Source organism: Rana temporaria, chromosome 6 (genome assembly GCF_905171775.1).
Source record: "Rana temporaria chromosome 6, aRanTem1.1, whole genome shotgun sequence".
NCBI classification, from domain to species: domain Eukaryota; kingdom Metazoa; phylum Chordata; class Amphibia; order Anura; family Ranidae; genus Rana; species Rana temporaria.
Window position 1 is genome coordinate 126,717,766 of NC_053494.1, and position 21,411 is coordinate 126,739,176.

The following is a 21,411-nucleotide window of genomic DNA, read 5'->3' on the forward strand; positions in this document are numbered from 1 at the left end:
GAGAGTATATATTCATTGTTCCCAATTGATTTGATTTTAGAAGTTCTGTTTAATTAGTGGTATTAAGTTAAATTAATTTCCCCATTCCCAACTGACTTTGTTTGCTGGGCTGTGCAAATTAAATGAATGGTCTCTCAACCCTAATATAAAAATAATTTTATTAGAATATTCACGCTATGCTTACTAGAATAAAAACGAATTGATCTGAATCAATTTGGATTGTTTGTTATTTCGGATGCTTTAAACATTAACAAGAGGCCCAAATTATCACATCATGTCATTCAAATGAAATGAATAAATGCAAATGAATTTGTTATTTTTGTTATAATAATTTTTTTCGGAGTAATTGAAATTTGCTACTGTTGTGAGTTGGAGATTTGAATACATCTGAATCTCAGAATCATCCAAATTTCATCCAAATTTTGATTTGTAACTAGACAAATTGCACGTGTCTATTCCTTATCCTTAGATGTATAGCATTTTTAGGGTGTGCCCCCCAAGTATGTTTTTGTATTTTGTATAGACTCTGACCAGGTCTCTTGGGCTGGAGCACCCCTCCCCCTCTTCATTACCTCACATTAGTGGCCACCAGTGTATAGGAAGAATCCCTTCAGTTCTCCCATATAAAGGGAGTTTATCGCCCAAGGTTGAGACACTAGGCTCTTTCATTCTATTAACAGGTTAGGACCCACTAATTCGGGGTACTTTGTTGCAGTAAGTGGGCTTAGCACTATATGACCATATAGTGTTACCAAACCCCCATATTTTTTAATATGTTCAGGTGTTTTTAACTAGCCTTGCAGATAAATGTCATTTTTGCATGTGTGCGCTATAATCTGTTTTGTACTGTCTTTGGTCTTATAGCAGCACCATCTTAGATGTATAGCATTTTTAGGGTGTGCCCCCCAAGTATGTTTTTGTATTCCTTATCCTTTCTGCTGATTGCACACTAAGGTTCAAAATGTCTGCTAATGTTCCAGCATTGAGCCTATGTTGATTACCACAGATTAACACATCTCATTGCACCTGGTGTGAATGAAAACCATTGTCTGCTTCAACTTAATGAATTTGTCTATTCTTACCCGCCATTGTCTCGTAAGTGCTTGTAAATATAAACTCTGTGTGGGAGTCTTCGGGGTGATCTTGAGGACCTGGTCTCTGTTGAAATAAAAAGAAAATAAGGAATTTGAGTGCCATGAAATTAAAAGGGTTCATATATACTATTTTCATATCTGTGATGTTAAACTAGTGACCCCATTTACAACTGCTCATCCATTTCAGACTAACCACCACCAAAAATGTGAATAAAAAAAGTTGTTTTGGTGTATATAGTACAGTGTAGTATAATATAGTATAGTACAGTAAAGGATAAAATGTCCTTAGTACTGCACTGCACGAGTTAGCTTTTAGAAGCTGAACACACAAGTTCGAAGAAGTCAAATGGTGTTCTCCTATACCTCAACCACAGTTGTAAGTAAATAGAAGCTCTAATAATTTGCCCCAGAATGAGCATATTTCAGCAGAATTCATTAAAAAGTGATGAACAGGAAAATTAACTCATATTTGAAATTGTTGTCCTAAGTGATCAATCAGAATTCTTGGTTAATTGTTCCTTAAAATAAAACCTGATAGCTTGCTATTGGTAACAACTCCTATTTTGTGCTCAGTTTCTTTTTTCTCCAGTTAGAATTTATTTTATATAAAGTGGGTATTTTTTTTTAATATAAACTGCAACTATCAGTCTGCATTTACCTAACAAAGCTTTCAATATTTGCAACACATAAAGTTCACTTTCTTTGCTAGGAGCAATATTTTGATGCATATTCAAAATTTCGAAAGAATCACGTGTTATCTAATAGACTAACTATTTTCCTGTGCATTGCTTTCAAAGAAAAGCAAACTGATTTGACGGGCATTGTTTTTGATTTTACAGCTGTACTGTTGCAATTCCTTTGTAAACATATTTTATTGTCAGATACAAACAGCTAAAAATGTAAAAATTACAATTGAAAACTTTTTGGCCTTACTTCTGTTGAAGCTCACAGAAGTACATTTACATTTCTTCTCCTGTGACCAAGGGTCAGCTGATTGCCTGCTATCAGCTGATAGGGAAGAGCTGAGCCACACTTGGGAAGGATCCAGACAATAATGTTAATATCCACCTGGCTTCCTGATTGACAACTGGCTCCACCTTTTTATTATGTGCCTGAGAGCCAGCTGCATCTGCCCCTTCCCCAGCTGGGTGCTCCAGTAAGTTCTGGAGGAACATAGCAGGGACTGGTGACCATTAGTCATTGGTCCCTAGTGCAAACACACCAAGAGCTGTGTGATCAATGGTCATGTGATCTCTAATTTCTCGGTCTTTGAGCCAGTGTGGGGTGGGGTGCCTGCAGCATCACACTGATGCTGCAGCATGGAGATGAGTATGTATGTTTAACATTTTACATACCCCAAACCTCTCCATTATGGGTGACACATAATTCTTTTTGCTGTGTTCTTTTGAGAATGACACTGGGGTAGATTCAGGTAGGGGCGCGCAATGATACGGCGGCGCAGCGTATCGTATTTATGATACGCCGCCGTAACTTACAGGAGCAAGCGCTGTATTCACAAAGCACTTGCTCTGTAAGTTGTGGCTTCCAAGTACGGCGCAACGACGTATTGGTTTCGACGTGAACGTAAATGACATCCAGCCCTATTCGCGAACGACTTATGCAAACAGCGTAAAAAATTCAAATTTCGACGCGGGAACGACGTCCATACTTAACATTGCGTGCGCCTCCTAATAGCAGGAACAACCTTACGCAGAAAAAGCCTAACGTAAACGATGTAAATAAATTGCGCCGGGCGTACATACGTTTGTGAATCGGCGTATCTAGTTAATTCGCATAATCTACGCCGACAACAACGGAAGCGCCCCTAGCGCCCAGCGTAAGAATGCACTCTAAGATACGACGGCGTAAGAGACTTATGCCAGTCGTATCTTAGGCTAATGTCGGCGTATCTAGCTTTCTGAATACAGAAAGTAGATACGGCGGCGCAGCTTTGGAATTACGCGGCGTATCTATGGATACGCCAGCGTAATTCTTTCCTGAATCTACCCCACTGTCTTTTTTCAGTTGAGGTAAGAGAAAGGGTACTTAGAGTTTGGATCTCAACACTAAATGTGTACAACACTTCTTGCATAACCTAAAGTGATTCTTGCATAGGATAACTGGTAGTGCTGAGCCACATTTAAAGATCCGCCCCCCCACCCAGAGGATCCTGCGTTGTCCCACTGAGATCTTCTTGTCTTCGGCCACCCCTCAGTTCCGCGCCACCATGTTGTATGTGACATCGTTAAGAGGCCAGGTTTAACGGGTGCACCTTCCAATGACACAGTGCTAGGCACGCCTCTCTCCTCCTTTGTGAATGAAGGACTATGCTTCCTGGGATATGTGATGTGCATATCCTAGGAGCCACAGAAAGCACTTTGCATGTCATTAACCTAGGTGAATGACATGCATGGAGGGTTGGGCTGCACATTTTTCATAAAAAAAAAAAATATTCAAGTAGAGGAGGAGAGGAGGGGTGGATTGGAGGGAATTTTTTCAGAAGGTGAAGAGCCACTCTAACTACCGTGTTTCCCTGAAAATAAGACACCGTCTTATATTTATTTTTCCTCAAGAAATCACACTATGGCTTATTTTCAGGGGATGTCTTATTTTTATTTTATTTTTGCACTCATCTTGTCTGGCTGTACAGAAATATAGGCCAGCAAAGCTGATGTGGAGCACAGTGGAGCTGGGGTGATCTCTTTGGGCTCAGTAGCAGCTTTTCCCCCTATCCCCTGGTGTTTGTGTGGGGTGAGAGACTGTTGCTGGTCAGTGCTGGGGAGAAGCTTTACTTCTTCCCCTGAGTACAGAGCGTCCTTCTCCTCACTTCACTGAGGAGACTTTTTACTTTCACTTTCACCTGACGGGGGAGCTGACCTTATTTACGGGGCTGCCGACATCTCTCCGGTCACTTAGAGATACCGTGGAGCAGATAAGAAGGGCTGCATGACTTCTTTACAGCTCCTGAGCTCCGCACCAGTACAGTACGCCTATCACGTGTTGTTTACCGCTCCGCTACGCATACGACACGCCCATCACTACGTCTTATTTTCGGGGATTCGACACACCCATCACTACGTCTTATTTTCGGGGGTATGGCTTATATTTCGTTCTTGCATTGAAATCCTGCTACGGCTTATTTTTGGAGTACGTCTTATTTTCGGGGAAACATGGTATACATGTTCTGACATTTTGAAAACATATCCAAACCAAGGAACATGTCAAGATAGTATCTTCACTATCAGCATTGTGTCCTTGGTTGCCTTTTAGGCCAGGTTCACTTGACGTAGTATGTTTAGTAAGGTATTAACCACAATAAACCAAGTAATTCTGCCCATTATGGGTAATGATTAAAGTAATTGTCCGAGTGGGAAGTTACCAATGCATGATATATACTGATATCATAAAAGTGGTGGTATGCAGCTCTATTGTTTTCTATGGGTTACAACACTTTTCTCATTACCTTACAGAGTTTTCTCAGTACATTTAGTAGGAAACTGTATATCAAATATCTTAACTTTTGTACTGAATAAAATATTGTTCTGTCTCTTGACAGCACTGCAAATATCTTGTAAAAAAATCAATAATGCAAACATTTCCTACCACACAACGCTGATATTCATGGAAGGGGACCTGTTTCTAACTATTTAAAGTACATCTCTATACAATATATTTAACGAAAACAGGGAAAGGTTATAACCTATGTCAGACATTTAAAGTTGTCTGTTTCCCAGCTTGATTGATTTGCCATCTATATTTGTCCTAGTGTCATTTGCAGAGGGACAGAAGGTGATTGGTAGGTCAAAAAAAATCTTTGTATAAATAAATACATTTCATAGTGCGTACCAAACACAGCAAAAAAGGTGTCAGAAATTAGTATAGAGATTATATCTAACATTATGAAAGTAATTGTGTCTGTGAATTTACTGACTTATTCATAGTTTACTAAACATCATTAAGTAATATTTAATAACATAATACTAAAGCATATAAAGTATATGTAAACTCCGTAACTAAAATCATATATAAGCTTTAAACCTGTTAATAGCATTACATGCTACAAAGAGGCTGCAGAATATCATTAAAAGGCATGGCAATTGTTTATAATGCACACAAATCTAGCAAAATAAATGTCCTCCAGTAAGGGTATGTCATAGTCTCTATCATTTAAATTATGACATATGATTTATGATGATAAAATATGACTTTTGAAAGAAACTGGAATGGAAGTTAGATAGGCCAAAATCTATAGTCACATGAATGTTTAACTATCACAGAGTTGCAATTTGTTCTACCCACAAAGTTTGCATACAGAGCAATTCAATGCATGGACACACTTTTATTACAATAGATTTTAATTATCCTAAAGCAGCAGTAAACCCTCTAAAAGATACACTTTTTAAACAATATTAGAATGTAAATATCAATTTACAATAAAATGGGCACTAAGGATATGCCTAAAAATCATTCTTACTGTAATCTTTTCCTTTATATTCCAATTGCTCATCCTTGATATTAGCTGGGGCCATAGTAACTGTGGTCTTCCACTTCTGTCTCCTAATTTACTTCCACCCGAAGTAGCTATTATTCTCCCTAATCCCGCGCAATAGCGGTATCCAAGCCTCTTCTTCGTTTCCGGTTACTACGGAAACAAAGTCTAGCGAATTCTCTTCTCAATGCGGAGGAAGCATTAGGAAGTATTGCGTGATGTCGGGGCTGACGTTGACACTAGGAAATGAAACAGCCCCGGCATAGACTCTTCTGCTTGCCGGAAGATAGAACATACGGCGCATGCACGGGTGACGTCATTAGCCAGACATATACAGATTACATGCAGGGCAAGCAGGTAAGGAGAAATTGCTATCGCACAATTCATTTTAAAACCTGCAATTGTCCATTTAACCACTTCAGCCCCAGAAGATTTGGCTGCGTCACTTTAACTGACAATTGCTCGGTAATGTGATGCTGTACCCAAACAAAATTGATAACCTTTTTCCCCACAAATAGAGCTTTCTTTTGATGGTATTTGATCCTCTCTGCGTTTTTTTTTGTGCTTTAAACAAAAAAAGAGTGACAATTTAGAAAAAAACACAATATTTTGTATTTTTTGCTATAATAAATATCCCATTTTTTTTTAAAAAAAGCTATTTTTTTTCTCAGTTTAGGCTGATATGTATTCTTCTACATACTTTTTGTAATACAAATCGCAATAGGCGTATATGAATTGGTTTGCACAAAAGTTATAGCGTCTACTTAATAGGGGAAAGATTTATGGCATTTTTTTTTACTAGTAATGTTGGTGATCATCGATTTTTATCAGGACTGTGACATTATGGCGGACAGATCGGACACATTTTTGGGATTATTGTCAATTATACAGCGATAGGGGAGGGGGGCAAGTGAAGGGCAGCAAGTGAAAGGTGATTACCTGTATGGAGTACCATACAGAAATCAAAAGAGGGTCCCAGGACCACACCACAGTCCCGGTAGACACAGTGCTGCAGAGGACTATTTAATAGTGGCTTAAAAGTGGGTGAAAGGTGCCAAATGTGACACCGGAGGGGGGAGGATTCCGAAAAGCAGAAGTTCCATTTTTGGGTGGAACTCCATTTTAAATTTAAAAACGCATCCATCTGCATCTGGTGTAGTCGTTAATGAACCTACAAATCTATTTTTTTTACAGCTGGCCTAAGTGTAATGATATAGCACATAGGCCTCATTTAATAATTCCTTGCCGACCGCGCTATAGCCGAATGACGGTTTTACTGCGATCACTCCCGCCGTGCACCCGCTCCTGGGTGAGGGTGGTGTACTCTGTGTTCACAGTGTCCCCTGGAGTGTCCAATCACAGCTGGTCACGATGTCAACAGAAGCCAGTTATCGGCTATCTTCACCGCTCCTTCTCACGCTGTCAGCATTAGGAGAAGAGAAAAGAGACGATAATCAGCTTCTGCCAATCTGTGTCTACGACTGCTGTCAATCTGTGCTCATCAATGCTGTCAATTAGTGCCAACGACTGCTGCCAATGAGTGCCCACCAGTGTCTCCTCATCAACATCAACTATTAGTGGCACCAACCAGTGCCCATCAGTGTCACATATCAATGCCCATCAGTGCCAACTATCAGTGCCCATCAGTGCTGCCTATTAGTGCCCATCAGTTCCGGCTATTAGTGCAGCCTCATCAGTGCCTCTATATCAGTGCCCACCAGTGCCGTTTCATCAGTGCCCATCAATGCCACCACATCAGTGATGGAGAAAAATTACCTGTTTGCAAAATTTTATAACAAACTATTAAAAAAAATGTAAGTCTTTATTCCTTTATTAAAAAAAACAGCAGTGATTAAATACCACCAAAAGAAAGCTCTATTTATGTGAAAAAATAAATAAAAAACTATTTAGTTTGGGTACAGTGTTGCATGACTGCACAATTGTCATTCAAAGTGCGACGGCGCGGAAAGCTGAAAATTGGCCTGGTGAGGAAGGGGGTGAAAGTGCCCTGTGCGCAAGTGTTTAATGTTGTCTTTGTGAACTTCATTTGAGTTCATGACGCTGCAATTTTTGTTATTGCCCCTAATGTACTATTAACATCTAAAAGGAGAACATGTACATGTAATACGTCTTTCTTTATGGTGTCATAAAGGAAATAAATATTTTGCTAACATGCCTGCAAAGTATTTACAGATCACTTTAGAGACTACCATAAAAACATTTTTGGATTATGGTAGTGTCTTTATAAAAGGCTTGTTAAATACTTGTGAAATAGCCCTGTTAGTGCCCTATTACTTATTAATACATAAAATGACACATCTGCATATAATCTTAACATATTCTGTAATGGTGTGTTCACAAGAAGGGATGATAAAATGGCTTACTGGATGAAAAAAGATGGCAAAGTTTCTTTTTTAACCCCCCCCCCCCCAAGTAAATACATTATTTAAAGAAATACATCTCAATACTATACTCAGCAGACATATGCCACAGTCCTGTATGCTTTAATCACTGTGCTACAAGTGGAAGTGTAACAGACATGTACAAACCTCAGTGTACACATTACATTACACATGCTTTTCTACACACAGCCTACCCTAAAGAAGAACTTCATGAGTAATGTACTTAAAGTGCAGTGGTCAGGAGTATGGTATATACAGTCTACATATGGAGTTCATTAGTCAGCAGCATAAAATGTAAAATATGGTGGGGGAATGGAGGCTGATTGGTTACTATGCACACCTGCTCCAGATCCTGTCTGGCTCTAAATTTAGCTTAAAAAAAGTATCTACAGTACAGGGGTTAGAATTGCATAATGCACAGCCCACTTTACAGGTTATAACCAAAAATGTAATTCTCCTCCCAGTACAAATCCCCATCCAAGCTTATATCTCCACTGTAAATATCTCCCCTAACTTCCCTAAGGCCCCTTTCACCCTTGCGATTTTGACACAATTTTGCCATGATTTCAGGGAATGCCTGTTTAGCTTGCATCAAAGTTGGACCAAAGTAGTACAGGGATTACTTTGAAGACGGTGCGACTTTTAGTCACACAGATATGAATGGTACTCATTGAAAATCATGGGGTACGACTTATGCGACTTTGCAGTACCAAGTCGCAGAACAAGTAGCACAAGTGTGAAGGGGGCCTAAATCACCCCTGCCAGCCCAACTCCAATTTAGTCAACAGCATGCAGACTTTCTACTGAGAAAAATATTTATTGGAATATCAACCTATGGAATGCGAGGCAGAATATTATATTATATTTAGTTACAAAATAGTAAACTCAAGGCCAGCCTTTCCAATCTATTTCAGTCACAGCACGTTTTAGAAGAAAGCCAAATCTAGAGAAACCCCAGTCTAAAATGTAAAAAACATAATTGTGGTGACTGCAGCCTCGGGCCTCGGATGGGCCTGAGCCCACACTAAGGGACATCTTTGCAACAAATACAGCATGCAATGCTTCTGTCACCAATTTAACTGTTGAACTTAAAGGGGTAAAGGCGGAAATGTCCTTTATGAGCCAGGACATGCAGAAGTTGCGAGACCGCACATCTTATGTTGAGGGGCGCGTTAGTGTTTTGGAAGATGATTTAGCCCCCATGCAGAGGGATTCTCATGCCCAACAATTGATGGTTGCCAAGCACGCTGCAAAAATTGACAAACTCGAAAATAGAATGCGCCGGAATAATGTCAGAGCTATTGGTATTCCGGAGAGGATGGAAGGGAAAAATCTGGTCGCTTTCATAGAGCATTGGCTGATGGAGAAGTTTGGAAAAGATTCCTTTTCGCCTATGTTTGCGGTGGAGCGTGCGCATTGTGTCCCCTTGAGGCCTTTGCCCCCGGGTAATCCCCCCAGAGCTTTTCTATTCAAATTGCTCAACTATAAGGACAGAGATGTAATTTTGTCTAAGGCGCGTCCTTTGGGGGATGCTCTGGTGATCGATAATTCCAAAATCTCCCTATTTCCGGATTTCTCAGCAGAGGTGCAAAAGCAACGTGCTCAGTTTAATGATGTCAAGAAGAGGCTACGTTCCCTGGCGTTGCAATATGCTATGCTTTATCCTGCCTATTTGAGAGTGGTGGCCAGGGATGAAGTTCATTTTTTTGATAAGCCTACCCAGGCCATGCAGTGGCTGGATAGCGAGGAGCGCTCCTTACGTGAAGATCTGGGGAGAAGGCGGAGGAATGAGTGACTGCTGTTTGCCAAGTTTATAACTTTTATCTGGGATCGGAGTGACTCATTATTCCAAACTCCTACCAAGGCGGAAGACTGTTATCACAGGATGTGTCTACACTGACTGAAGACGTTTTGTTGATTTCCTATAGAGGCCTGTTGCCTGTTGGTCTTTTTGATGCCAGCTAGTGACTTTAGCCCCCTAAAGATGAGTCCCTCGTGGATACTACGGTTTTTCAATTTTTTTCCCTTTTTTCTATTTTAATTTTTTTCATGTTGAATGTGGTCCTGTTGGACCGTTTATCTGCAGTCTGCCTAACTTTTGTTTTTACAGGTTATGCCCACTTTGTCTGAATTTGAACATTAAGGGGATACTTTCATTTATATTATGCCTAATTATTCCTTACTTGTTTGTGAGGTTGCCATTGTCTTTTATTTTTGGGTTTGTGCAGTATTTGCCTGAGCAAAATGTTTATTTCTCTGTATTATGGCTGTACGATGTGTGGTAACTAGTTGGAATGTGAGGGGACTGGGGGACAGAGTGAAATGTCTGGTGGTGGGGCATATGCTTAAGCGTTTGGGTTCTTCTGTGTTATGTCTGCAGGAGACCCACATGCTGCCTGGTCAGGTGTCTCCGTTCTCTTCTAGGATTTATAATACCCAGTTTCACTCTGCCTTCTTGTCCTATGCTAGAGGGGTTAGCACACTTATTAATACAACTGTTCAGTTTGTCCTCATCTCCTCCCTTATTGACCCTGGAGGTCGGTTTATTTTTTTGTTCTGTATTTTGGATAATCTACAATGTATTATAGCAAATGTGTACATACCGCCTCCCTTTTCGGTGGAAGTCCTTGAGACCCTGGCCACTTTCCTGTTTCGTCACCCGGGTGTGCCTGCACTTATTGTGGGAGATTTAAAAAAAAATTTGAGTGCGAGTCTTGACAAATTTTCTCCTGGGGTGTCGGCGGCTGCCCAGAGAGGGGGCTCAACGCCATTTGCTCGGCTTGTGCAGGAGCTGGGGCTGAGAGATGTTTGGAGGCTTAGCCATCCACAGGAAAAATTTTATTCTTGTCATTCGGCTTCGCATAGAGGCCTTTCTAGGATTGATCTTGGCCTGGGTAACAGTGAAATGCTCCCCCTAGTAGTCTCTACACGGTATGAGGCGAGAACTATTTCGGACCACTCCCCTTTGTGTGTTGAAGTACTGACTTCCAGAATTGCTAAGAGTTCTTGTTGGAGGCTCAACCCGTTTTGGTTGCTGCTGTTCCCCACTCCTGATCCTATCAATACCGACTTTAATTTTATTAAAGTTAACAAGCATTCTACGGGATTTAATGTTTTTCGGGATGCACTTAAGGCTTATCTAAGGGGTCAGTTTATCAGATCCATTAACGAAATTAAGGCTGGGACGAGGTCCTGGGAGCAGTTTTTGCTTCTGGAGGTTGAGAGGGCTGAGTCGGCTTTTGTGGATTCCCCCTCTGAACGGACTAAGGCTGAAAATAAGAGTTTTTTTCTCCAACAAAAATACTTTGAGGAAGGGGAGGGCACCGGCCATATGCTAGCTATGATGGTGAAATCACAGAGGGGCTCTGCCCATATAGAGGCAATCACTGCTCCTTCGGGGGCTTTGGGGTCATCTCATGCAGATATTTTATCCATATTCAGAGATTTTTATGCTGATGTGTATTCTTCTAAGGTGTCGCCTGCTAAGGAGGAGATTGCCTCTTTCCTGGACCGATGTCAAATTCCGCGTCTGTCGGCCTCGGATGTGGAGCAACTGAGTGCTCCGCTCACGGCTGATGAGATGTTGGAGGCATTGGCGCTTTCCTCTCCTGGTAAGTCTCCGGGTTCGGATGGCTTGCCGGCGGAGGTGTATAGGCGGTACTCGGATGTATTGATACCTCTTTTGAGAGAGGTGTTTGTGGATGCTTATGATAACGGTACCTTGCCTTGGTCCATGAATGAAGCTATAGTTGTGCTGTTATTGAAACCTGGTAAGGAGGCCCACTCTCCAGACTCGTATAGGCCCATTTCATTGTTGACGACTGACGTGAAATTACTGGCCAGGGCAATTCTTTCATTGGAAGCTGCCAAATTTGTGACAGCGTTGAATGGCCCTATTTGTGGGAGGTCCTGGATCGCTTTGGTCTGGGGGACACTTTTATCAGGTGGGTACGTTTGTTGTATGCTGCCCCTACGGTTAGGATCCGCGTGAATGTAGATCTTACGGACCCTTTTACCATTGGCGGCCCTGATTAGATCGTCCCCTGTGGTTACTGGCTTTAATAGAGGTCCATGCATGGAAAAGAATTCCCTTTACGCGGACGACACATGTTTTTAGGGGATGTGGATACATCCCTTACAGCGGCTATGGAGTTGATTACGCAATTTGGCAATTTGGCTCCTTGTCAGGTTTTTCGATTCATTGGAGTAAATCTGTCCTTATGCCCATAGATGGCCCAATTGCTTCGCTGCCGGATGCTGCAAGGTCCCTGAGAGTGGTCTATTTGGGGGTTCAGGTGTCGGCCAGCCCACAGACGTATTTAGAGGAGAATCTCCTACCTCTTTTTAGATGTTTGCAAATGACCTGTAATACCTGGTGTAAACTCTCGCTTTCAGTTATCGGTAGGCTTAATCTGATCAAGATGGTGTGGGGCCCTCAATTTCTATATATAATGCACAACTCGCCTCAGTGGGTACCTCGTAGGTGGTTCACTTGGATAGATTCCTTATTTAGATCCTTAATATGGAAGAAAAAAACTGCCCATATTCGGCTTTCTACATTACAATATGGTAAGGATCAGGGAGGTGCTGCGGTCCCTAATCCCAAATTCTATTTCTTGGCTGCTCAGTTGCAGTATTTGTGTGGAATGGGGTGCATCAATGAAGGTGATTCCATTGACACTCTATTACGTATGGGGTCTTGGGATTCTTCGGTTTTGGCGTGTCTGGTTTCCGCACCTGCCACAGGCGGCGCCTACCGTGTTTCTCCTTAGGCCCCGTACACACGACAGAGTTTCTCGGCAGAATTCGGCGAGAAACTCGGTCAGAGCCGGATTCTGCCGAGAAACTCTGTCGTGTGTACACTTTCAGCCCGATGGAGCCGCCGAGGAACTCGTCGAGAAAATAGAGAACATGTTCTCTATTTTCTCGTTGTTCTATGGGAGCTCTCGGCCCGCCGAGCTCCTCGGTGGCTTCAGGGCTGAACTGGCCGAGGAACTAGATGTGTTTGGCACGTCGAGTTCCTCGGCCGTGTGTACGGGGCCTGAGGAAATTGTGGTCCACGGTGAGGTCTAATTTGAGAGTTTCAGGATTTATTGTTGAGACTCCCCTATGGGATAATCCTAATTTAGTGGAGGTCTGTGGGCTGGACGGTTTACTCTCCTGGAGGCTGGCTGGTATTCGCAATGTTGCCCAGATATATCACCAAAATTTACTTAAATCATTTCACGAACTGCAGACTGCATTCGATCTTCCCAGGCATCAATTTTATAGGTACTTGCAACTCCGGCATGCCCTGCAAGCCCAGGGTCAGATCTCTACTCTCCAATTATCTAGTCATCACTTAATAAAAGATATATTCTTTGGTAAGGACAAACAAGGCCTAATATCCCATGTCTATTCTACTCTTCTATCGACAGTGCAGGATGCAGCGACTTAACCGTGCAGGAGAGGGTGGGCAGAAGACCTGGGAGACATTAACGGTGAAACATGGGACACATGTTTACAAGCGCGACCTCTTACTTCAGTTTCACAGTCACATAGGCTATCTCACCTGTTTTTGTTGCATAGGGTCTATCTTCCCACCTATTCAATTGTTCCGTTGGGGTAGAAAGGACTCTTCTCTGTGTCCCAAACTCTGTGGGGAGGAGGGTTTGCTTATCCATCTAATGTGGCGCTGTCCTAAGCTGCATAGGTTCTGGGGTAATGTTACGGAGGTTATTTCCTCTGTATTCCAAGTTAGGATCCTTTTGGACCCCCTAATATGTATACTGGGGGCAGTAAATGAAGAAATTTATCCTCATCCAGTTAATATTGCAGTGATTAGACTTGTGTACCTTGCAAGGAAGCTGATAGCTAGATTTTGGTTGTCCCCGCATGTTCCGACTAAGAAACAATGGATTGAACAAGTTAATCCTATCCATATATGGGAGCACCATACATATCAGCATAGAAATGCAGCCCAGAAGTTTAATTCCATTTGGCAGCCCTGGTTGGAGACCCCTGGACTGGCACCTCCGAGACTGGTTTTGACTCGGCTGTTGCAGGTTTGAGAGGCATTTTCTATCCAGGAGAAAGATCTGGCTTGGTTTGAAGTGTATATTCTATAAGAACTTTACTTTAGGCATAAAACTCTGAATAATGGTGGGAGGTGGTTATGATTCTATGGGCAGACTGTGGGGTGTAGGGTTTAAGTTGTGGCCCGTTGGCCTCATGTGTGGTCGTGTTGTTACTCTTTGTAATTGATAGTATGTGTTTTGTTTTTATTTCATTTTGGTGCCGCTATTGTATTGTACAAGATTTGTTTGTTTTCTTTTCTTTTTATTTGTGGCTTTCTTTTTGATGGTCTGTATTTTGTACTTTATTTTGTTGGCAGAATAAACATTTTTTCTGATAAAAAAAATAAATAAATAATTGTATCTTACCAATGGAAAACCCAAGCCTGGGCAAAAGCACACATCTGTCTTGATGAAATTAACATCACATCAGAATCCTCCCTACACATCAGAGACCCCCCTATACATGACAGCCCCCCTCAAATACAAGTCACCCCTATACATCAGATACCCCTTCTACACAAGTTCCCTATCATATCAGAGTCTCTCCATCACATCAGAGCCTTCTCATCACATCAGTGTACCACCATCACCACCGAGCCAGTATTTCTTCAGAGTCCCCCATCACAGAGCCCCCCCTTCCCCCAAGTAACACAGTTCCCACTTTACAGAGCCCACCAGCCACACAGTCCCCCTATCACAGGGCCCCCCAATCACATAACCCCATCTTCACATCAGAGCAGAGCCCTACCTTTTAGCTCCAGAAGCGCAGCAGGGGACAGGAGGTGGAGTAGGTCTGGAGGAAACAAACATATTTCTTCTCCTGAATGCTGGGGAGGCCCTGCATGCCACCCTGCATGGCGCCCTGGTTCAGAGTCGTGCACTGCCATGGTGCAGGTGAGCCAGTTGCTAACACCAGAGCGACGAATTATGCTACATGTCCTGGCCCTAGACTGTCACTGGTTGCTATGGTGGTGGCAACCAGCCGCCTGCACTTTGGCAGCTCATGACGCTGATCCAGGGGAAAACTGGGTTCTGTGCTTGTGGCATCCCAGGGGAACACTGTTCTAGTCTAAAAATTATTTGTAAAACAAAGTGCAGCACCTCAATGCAGCAACAAATAAATATAAATTTAAAGTAATAGCGTGTCACATAAATCACAATGTGCCATAGCATAAATAATGTGTTTAAATAAAAACTAAAATAATCCACTAAAAGTATGTGAATAAATAATGTGAATAAAAGTTATTTTAAATTCCAATATGGCACATTTGGTTCTTTTTGCTTGTTTAGAATATTTATATTTAAAGTGCTTGGCTGTCCTTAGCATAATAACTAGTTTTAGTGATGTGCACATTTCACTAACAAAAGAGTGAAGTTATTTAGAGTATGCTGCTAACAGTAATAAGCACACACACAGCTCCTATAAATGTATAAAGTTACAGTAAAATGTTGGATTGTTATTACAATGTCATAATGTTATCTCACTATTGTTGGTATTGTAACAACATCAAACTCCTGCCTCTGTATTATTGTCTTTAAGATCCTTTAAGGATAAGAAAAACTGCAGTCTAACACTAGTTACAATACATTATATTACTAATTACAATTATTTGTAATTTTGATCCTATGCCTAGTTTTGGTCTATGCTTAATAATAGTGTGTATTCTACTCCTCTAATGTATTAATTGAATACCAGTTTAAGATAAGCATTTAGATATCATTTTAATTCTATCTATTGTTATTTTTGAAATTTCATTTACATGGTAATTATATATTCCATATTATTTTTTAAGAATTATATAGCTATTTTTTTTATCTTCTTCCTATATTTTATATCAGTACCTGACTGTCTAATTTTGTATTATGTATCCTTACATATGTATGCTCAATATCCTTTATCACTACCATACCAGTCAACAGTGTATACTGATCATAATCGTTTATGTGTTCTTTATAGCTCTGATGAAGGAGGACCCCTGAAATGTTTTGGATTGAATCGGTACTTAATTCATGCTTTTAGGGCCTTCCTTCTTGCAAATATGGTCCCCACTAGAGCAGTATAAATGTATCAGGGGTTGCAATCCCACCCCCCTCCACTCTATAAAGTAATTAAATAAATAACGTTTAAAATATAAATATAAATAAATAAATTATGGTTGAAATACACTTTAATATAACTGTGCTGTGCAGCCTACTGCTTAGTAAACATCCAATGGTGGATAAAAGAGGCAGCAGCACAAAAGTTTGACTTTTTTTTTATGAAATTACTGATTAGTAGGAATGAGTAAAATTGAATATTTTATTTCCCCAATATGTGTGAAAATCAGGTGACTTTAGATGCATTTGGAAATTTTGGTGAATTGCATAGCAGTTAATGAGAAAGACAAAATTAGACTTGGTGTTTGTTGGTATTTAAGGGTGAAATTTACTTTATATAGATGAGGTTTACATAAGCTGTTTTAACCATGCTAAACCTGTTCTTGTGCTAAATAATGGCCCCTTATTAGCTTTAATATTTTTTTTTATACAGAAAGAAATCAAATACAGCATAAAAAAGTAAATTAAAAACTGTAAGATTGTTTTGAAATGATTTTGTGCATTTAGGCAGACCACTCAATTAGAAGTGGCATAACACACATTAATGCATATGTGCTACAATATGATAACTGAGTGAATGGGCCCTCAATAAAGTAAATTAAACTACCCTAAAATATACACCCTCTAAATAAGCAAATATAAAAACAGTTTTCACCTAAGCATCACAGTAAGCAAAGTGTTTGGTAAACCACTCCTTACTGATAAGCTGAGCGAAAATATTCTCTACTATACTACCTTGGTTTCTAGCATCTTCTGATGAACTCTCAAGACTTTTATATATATATCAATGTATGCAAATAATACCTATTTTATGAAATATAATTTTTAAAAGTCAGGCTAATTAGTTAAGAAACCCTTCTATCAACTAAACATGGATTTTCCAAAAATTGAATCTGCTTTGAGTATTTTGTAGTATTGCATGTGGTTACTTTCTTTCAATATCAAGTCTATAAATCAACCTCTCTCAACATTTTTAATTTCAAAGTATTTTATTTTGAGGTAACAGAAAAATACATTCCAAAGCGACAGCAGGTGTAAAGCTACTCAACATTTTTAACACAACGGAATCCTTAAAATAACTTTCTGGTTTCAGGGAACCCTCATTAATAATCTACAGCTCACGATACCTTAGTATATTGGTCATATTGTGGCTAATGCTCTTTACATTTAAGGTCATTAGGAGGAATCCCCAATCATTGTTGCCAATGGTTATTTATCTGAAAGGAAGACAATGCTCATTGGTCAAGGACAAGGTCAATGAACTCCTAGCAACCTTTGGAGGAAGCCTAGGGATCCACGGAGCCCTGGTTGAAAAAACTGCTATTGATGAATGCTTACAATTATAAATACTTTTTACACTCTACAATGTAATGTATGTCATTCGTAGTGAATATATGATAAATGTTTCTGTACTCACCCATAATATGTGACCTTTTTTGAGATGACTGGTTGTGGATACAGAAGGCAGGAAAGCAGGAAAATTGTCCAAGTTTGGGACTTCATCATTTATTCTCAGGCTGTATCTTGTAGAGTGTGGTGGATGATCCTGCGGAATCTATGAGTTACGTGCACATGTATTCTGGTATAAATTGGCAACCCGGTTGTAAAATGCAATAAAGATAATGTTATCTTCACCAATTGCCAATTAGTTTTACAAGACAACAATAAAGATCCTTATGACAGCTTTTTATATACAGTACCTATCCTTTTTACCTTTGTATAACATAGCATTCAACACTTTGCAAATATTATAAATTGAAAGTTTCTTTTGGAACAGATAATAAGATCTTTAGAAAAATAAATTTGTAATGACTATTCCTATAAATTCTATGGAAATTGTTCTATCATAACTGTATGTTAGGGCAGTTTCACATGGCCATTCCAATTAGGTCTGGCTCTCAGTTTTTCAGGCAGACCTGATTGGAAATGCAGCCCTATGGACAGGAGGATGTAAATGGACATCTGCCTGTTTACACCCACCTTCTTCCACATCTGTCTAGGCCTAAAAAAAAAAAAAGATCTAAATATGATGGATTAGAGGTTACATAGTTAGTCAAGTTGAAAAAAGACACAAGTCCATCCAGTTCAACCACAAAAAAATAAACAAACAAAATAAAAAACACAGTACAATCCCATACACCCAACTCCATACCCACAGTTGATCCAGAGGAAGGCAAAAAAAAAACAGCAGAGCATGATCCAATTTGCTACAGCAGGGGAAAAAATTCGTTCCTGATCACCCGAGAGGCAATCGGATTTACCCCAGATCAACTTTACCTACAAATCTTAGTACTCGGTTATATTATGTACATTTAGGAAAGTATCCAGGCCTTTCTTAAAGCAATTTCCTGAGCTGGCCAGAACCACCTCTGGAGGAAGTCTGTTCCACATTTTCACAGCTCTTACTGTGAAGAAACCTTTCCGTATTTGGAGATGAAATCTCTTTTCCTCTAGACGTAAAGAGTGCCCCCTTGTCCTCAGTGTTGACCATAAAGTGAATAACTCAACACCAAGTTCACTATATGGACCCCTTATGTATTTTTCATGTTTAACATATCCCCTCTTATTCTTCTCTTCTCAAGAGTGAATACATTTAGGTGTCCTTTTATGAAAGTGAGATCAGCGGTGATCCCGATTCTCACCGCTGATCTCAGGTCATACACAGTTTATGAAGCTGAGGTAATCAGCTGAGAACATGTTCTCCACTGATTACCTCAGCACAGTGAGAATCTGTAACTCACTGTCACAGAAATGGCCAGTTTATGAAGGTGTGATCTCAGCACCTCACTGGCGATCTGTGACAGAATTCTCACTTTCTGATTCACCATCTCAGAGGTGGAGAATCAGAGTGAGAAGCGTGAAGCTGTCTGAGTATTGTGGAGGAAGAAGGAAGTCTTTTGACTTCCATGCTTCACACACAAGCAGCCATACAGTCAGATCACATATTCCCCACCATTACACACCCCAAAATGAGCAGGTTAGGAATTTATAGTGTATGGGCCAGATTCACAAAAGAGATACGATGGAGTATCTCAGATACACCATCGTATCTCGGATTTTTACTGGTCCTATCTATGCACCTGATTCATAGAATCAGATACGCATAGATAGGGCTGAGATCCGACAGTGTCACACTGTGTTACACTGTCGGATCTTTTTTTTGATTTAAAAATGGCGCCGGGGGCGTTCCCGCTGATTTACACTGAATAATATGTAAATCAGCGAGATACGCGAAATTCACGACCGTACGCGGACCCGACGCGGTGTTCTTACGTCGTTTCCGTAGCGCGGTACCCGTCGTATACTTACCCATGCTAAAAGCAGGGGTAAGTATTGTTAAGTATGGCCGTCGTTCCCGCGTCGATTTTGAAATTCCCTACGTCGTTTGCGTACGCCGATTCACGAACACGCGCGTCGCAAGTCCCGCTCACGTCGCAACCACTGACGTCCTATTGACGTCAGTGGGAGCAATGCACGCCGGGAAATTCCCCGGACGACGCATGCGTATTTAAATCGGCGCGGGAGCGCGCCTGATTTAAATATGACACTCCCCTAGCCGCGGAATTTGAATTCCGCTGGGGGAGTTAGGATCCGCCGTCGCAAGTTTGGAGGTAAGTGTTTTGTGAATTTGACACTTTCCTCACAAACTTGCGAGGGCGGATCTTAAAACACATAGGTTACACGGATCTAAAGATCTGCTAACCTTTGTGAATCTGGCCCTATATATATATATATATATATATATATATATATATATATATATATATATACACACACAAATATATTATATTTTGTTATATATATATTTTATATTATATCTATCTATATATATATCTATCTATATATCTATATATATATATATATATACATACACACACCTATATATATACCTATATCTATAAAAAATATATTTATAATATATATATATATACATATATATATATATATATATATATATATATATATATATATATATATATATATATATATATATATATATATATATATTCTACCTGCATTAAAATGCTATTATTAAAATTATTTTTATATAATTTTTTTATTTATTAGTAAAAAAATTATAAACCCTAGAATATGGTTTTACCCATGGACTGTTCTATGACAGTTATACAGGGTTTATATTTGTATACTTTATTAAAAAAAAAAATAATTTATGATTATAAATGTATTTTTCATTTATATGAATGGTGTATAGCTGCATTACATATCTGGGATTCCGTTCATATACTATACACCATTCACATTTAGCAAATCAAAATGCAAATTTTTTTCAGGGCAAAATCGTGGGTGCGCGGTATACGCCGATACCCGCACGGAGTTTGAATACTGCGCCGACATATACCGAGCGCAGTACACTCGGGTATAGTCGGGCAGTCTCGGCTCCTTCCGCGCTCACGTCCTGGACGTACAGGACGTCAGCGCGAGAGTTGCCGAGCCTGCCCCGACAATACACGAGTGTACTGCGCTCTGTATATGTCGGCGCAGTATTCAAACTCGGCGCGGGAAACGAGCGGGGAGGACGCCGGACCCGACAAAGAGGACACCCGAAGCCGCAGACGGACGCCGGACCCGACGAAGAGGACACCCAAAGCCGCAGATGGACGCCGGACCCGACGAAGAGGACACCCGAAGCCGCAGAAGGACGCCGGACCCGACGAAGAGGACACCCGAAGCCGCAGACGGACGCCGGACCCGACGAGGCCGCCGATGGACGCCGCGCAAGACACCAAAACTGTAAGTACAAAAAAAACTTTTTTTCCACTGGATTCGAGGCAACTTTAGGGGTGCGCGGTATACGCGGGAGCGCGCTATACCGCGATAAATACGGTATATGCTAAAAAAAGCGCCAAAGTGTGCATTACAAACCACACCAAAATGCATCTTAAAATAACCTGTGCCAAAATGTGTGCTAAAGGACCAAAATGTGTGTTTAAAAAAAATGCACAATAAAATAACCTACGGCCAGATGTGTGTTAAAAAAATATGCCATGTTAAAAAAAATTCCAAAATATGCATAAATAATGCCAAAATTAGCAATTAAAAACACACATTTAAACAATGTGCCAACATGTGTGTAAAAAAAATGAGTTAAAAAAGCGCTTATTATTTTCATGTAATAACACAACCTTTTTAACTTTGGTTTCACTTTTAAAACTCAGCTGCTCTGTAATCACACAGGTGTATCAGGAGATCACAGGCAGCCCCTCCCCCTTCTACTCAGATCTCAGGTGTTCTCAGAGGAAAAACTTCTCATC

General features: G+C 40.5%; 1 protein-coding gene across 1 annotated transcript in view; it reads right to left on the reverse strand.

Moving 5' to 3' along the window:
• The window catches only part of LOC120943782 (carboxypeptidase O-like), a 51,279-nt gene extending 33,563 nt beyond the window's left edge, over window positions 1–17,716 (reverse strand). Inside the window, exons 1-2 of the mRNA XM_040357329.1 lie at window positions 17,556–17,716; window positions 1,083–1,158 (exon numbers count right to left, since the gene is read on the reverse strand). Coding sequence (XP_040213263.1) covers window positions 1,083–1,158; window positions 17,556–17,644 — 165 coding nt within the window. The 5' untranslated portion in view covers window positions 17,645–17,716. The remainder of the gene's footprint in view (window positions 1–1,082; window positions 1,159–17,555) is intronic.
• Window positions 17,717–21,411: the final 3,695 nt, after the last annotated feature.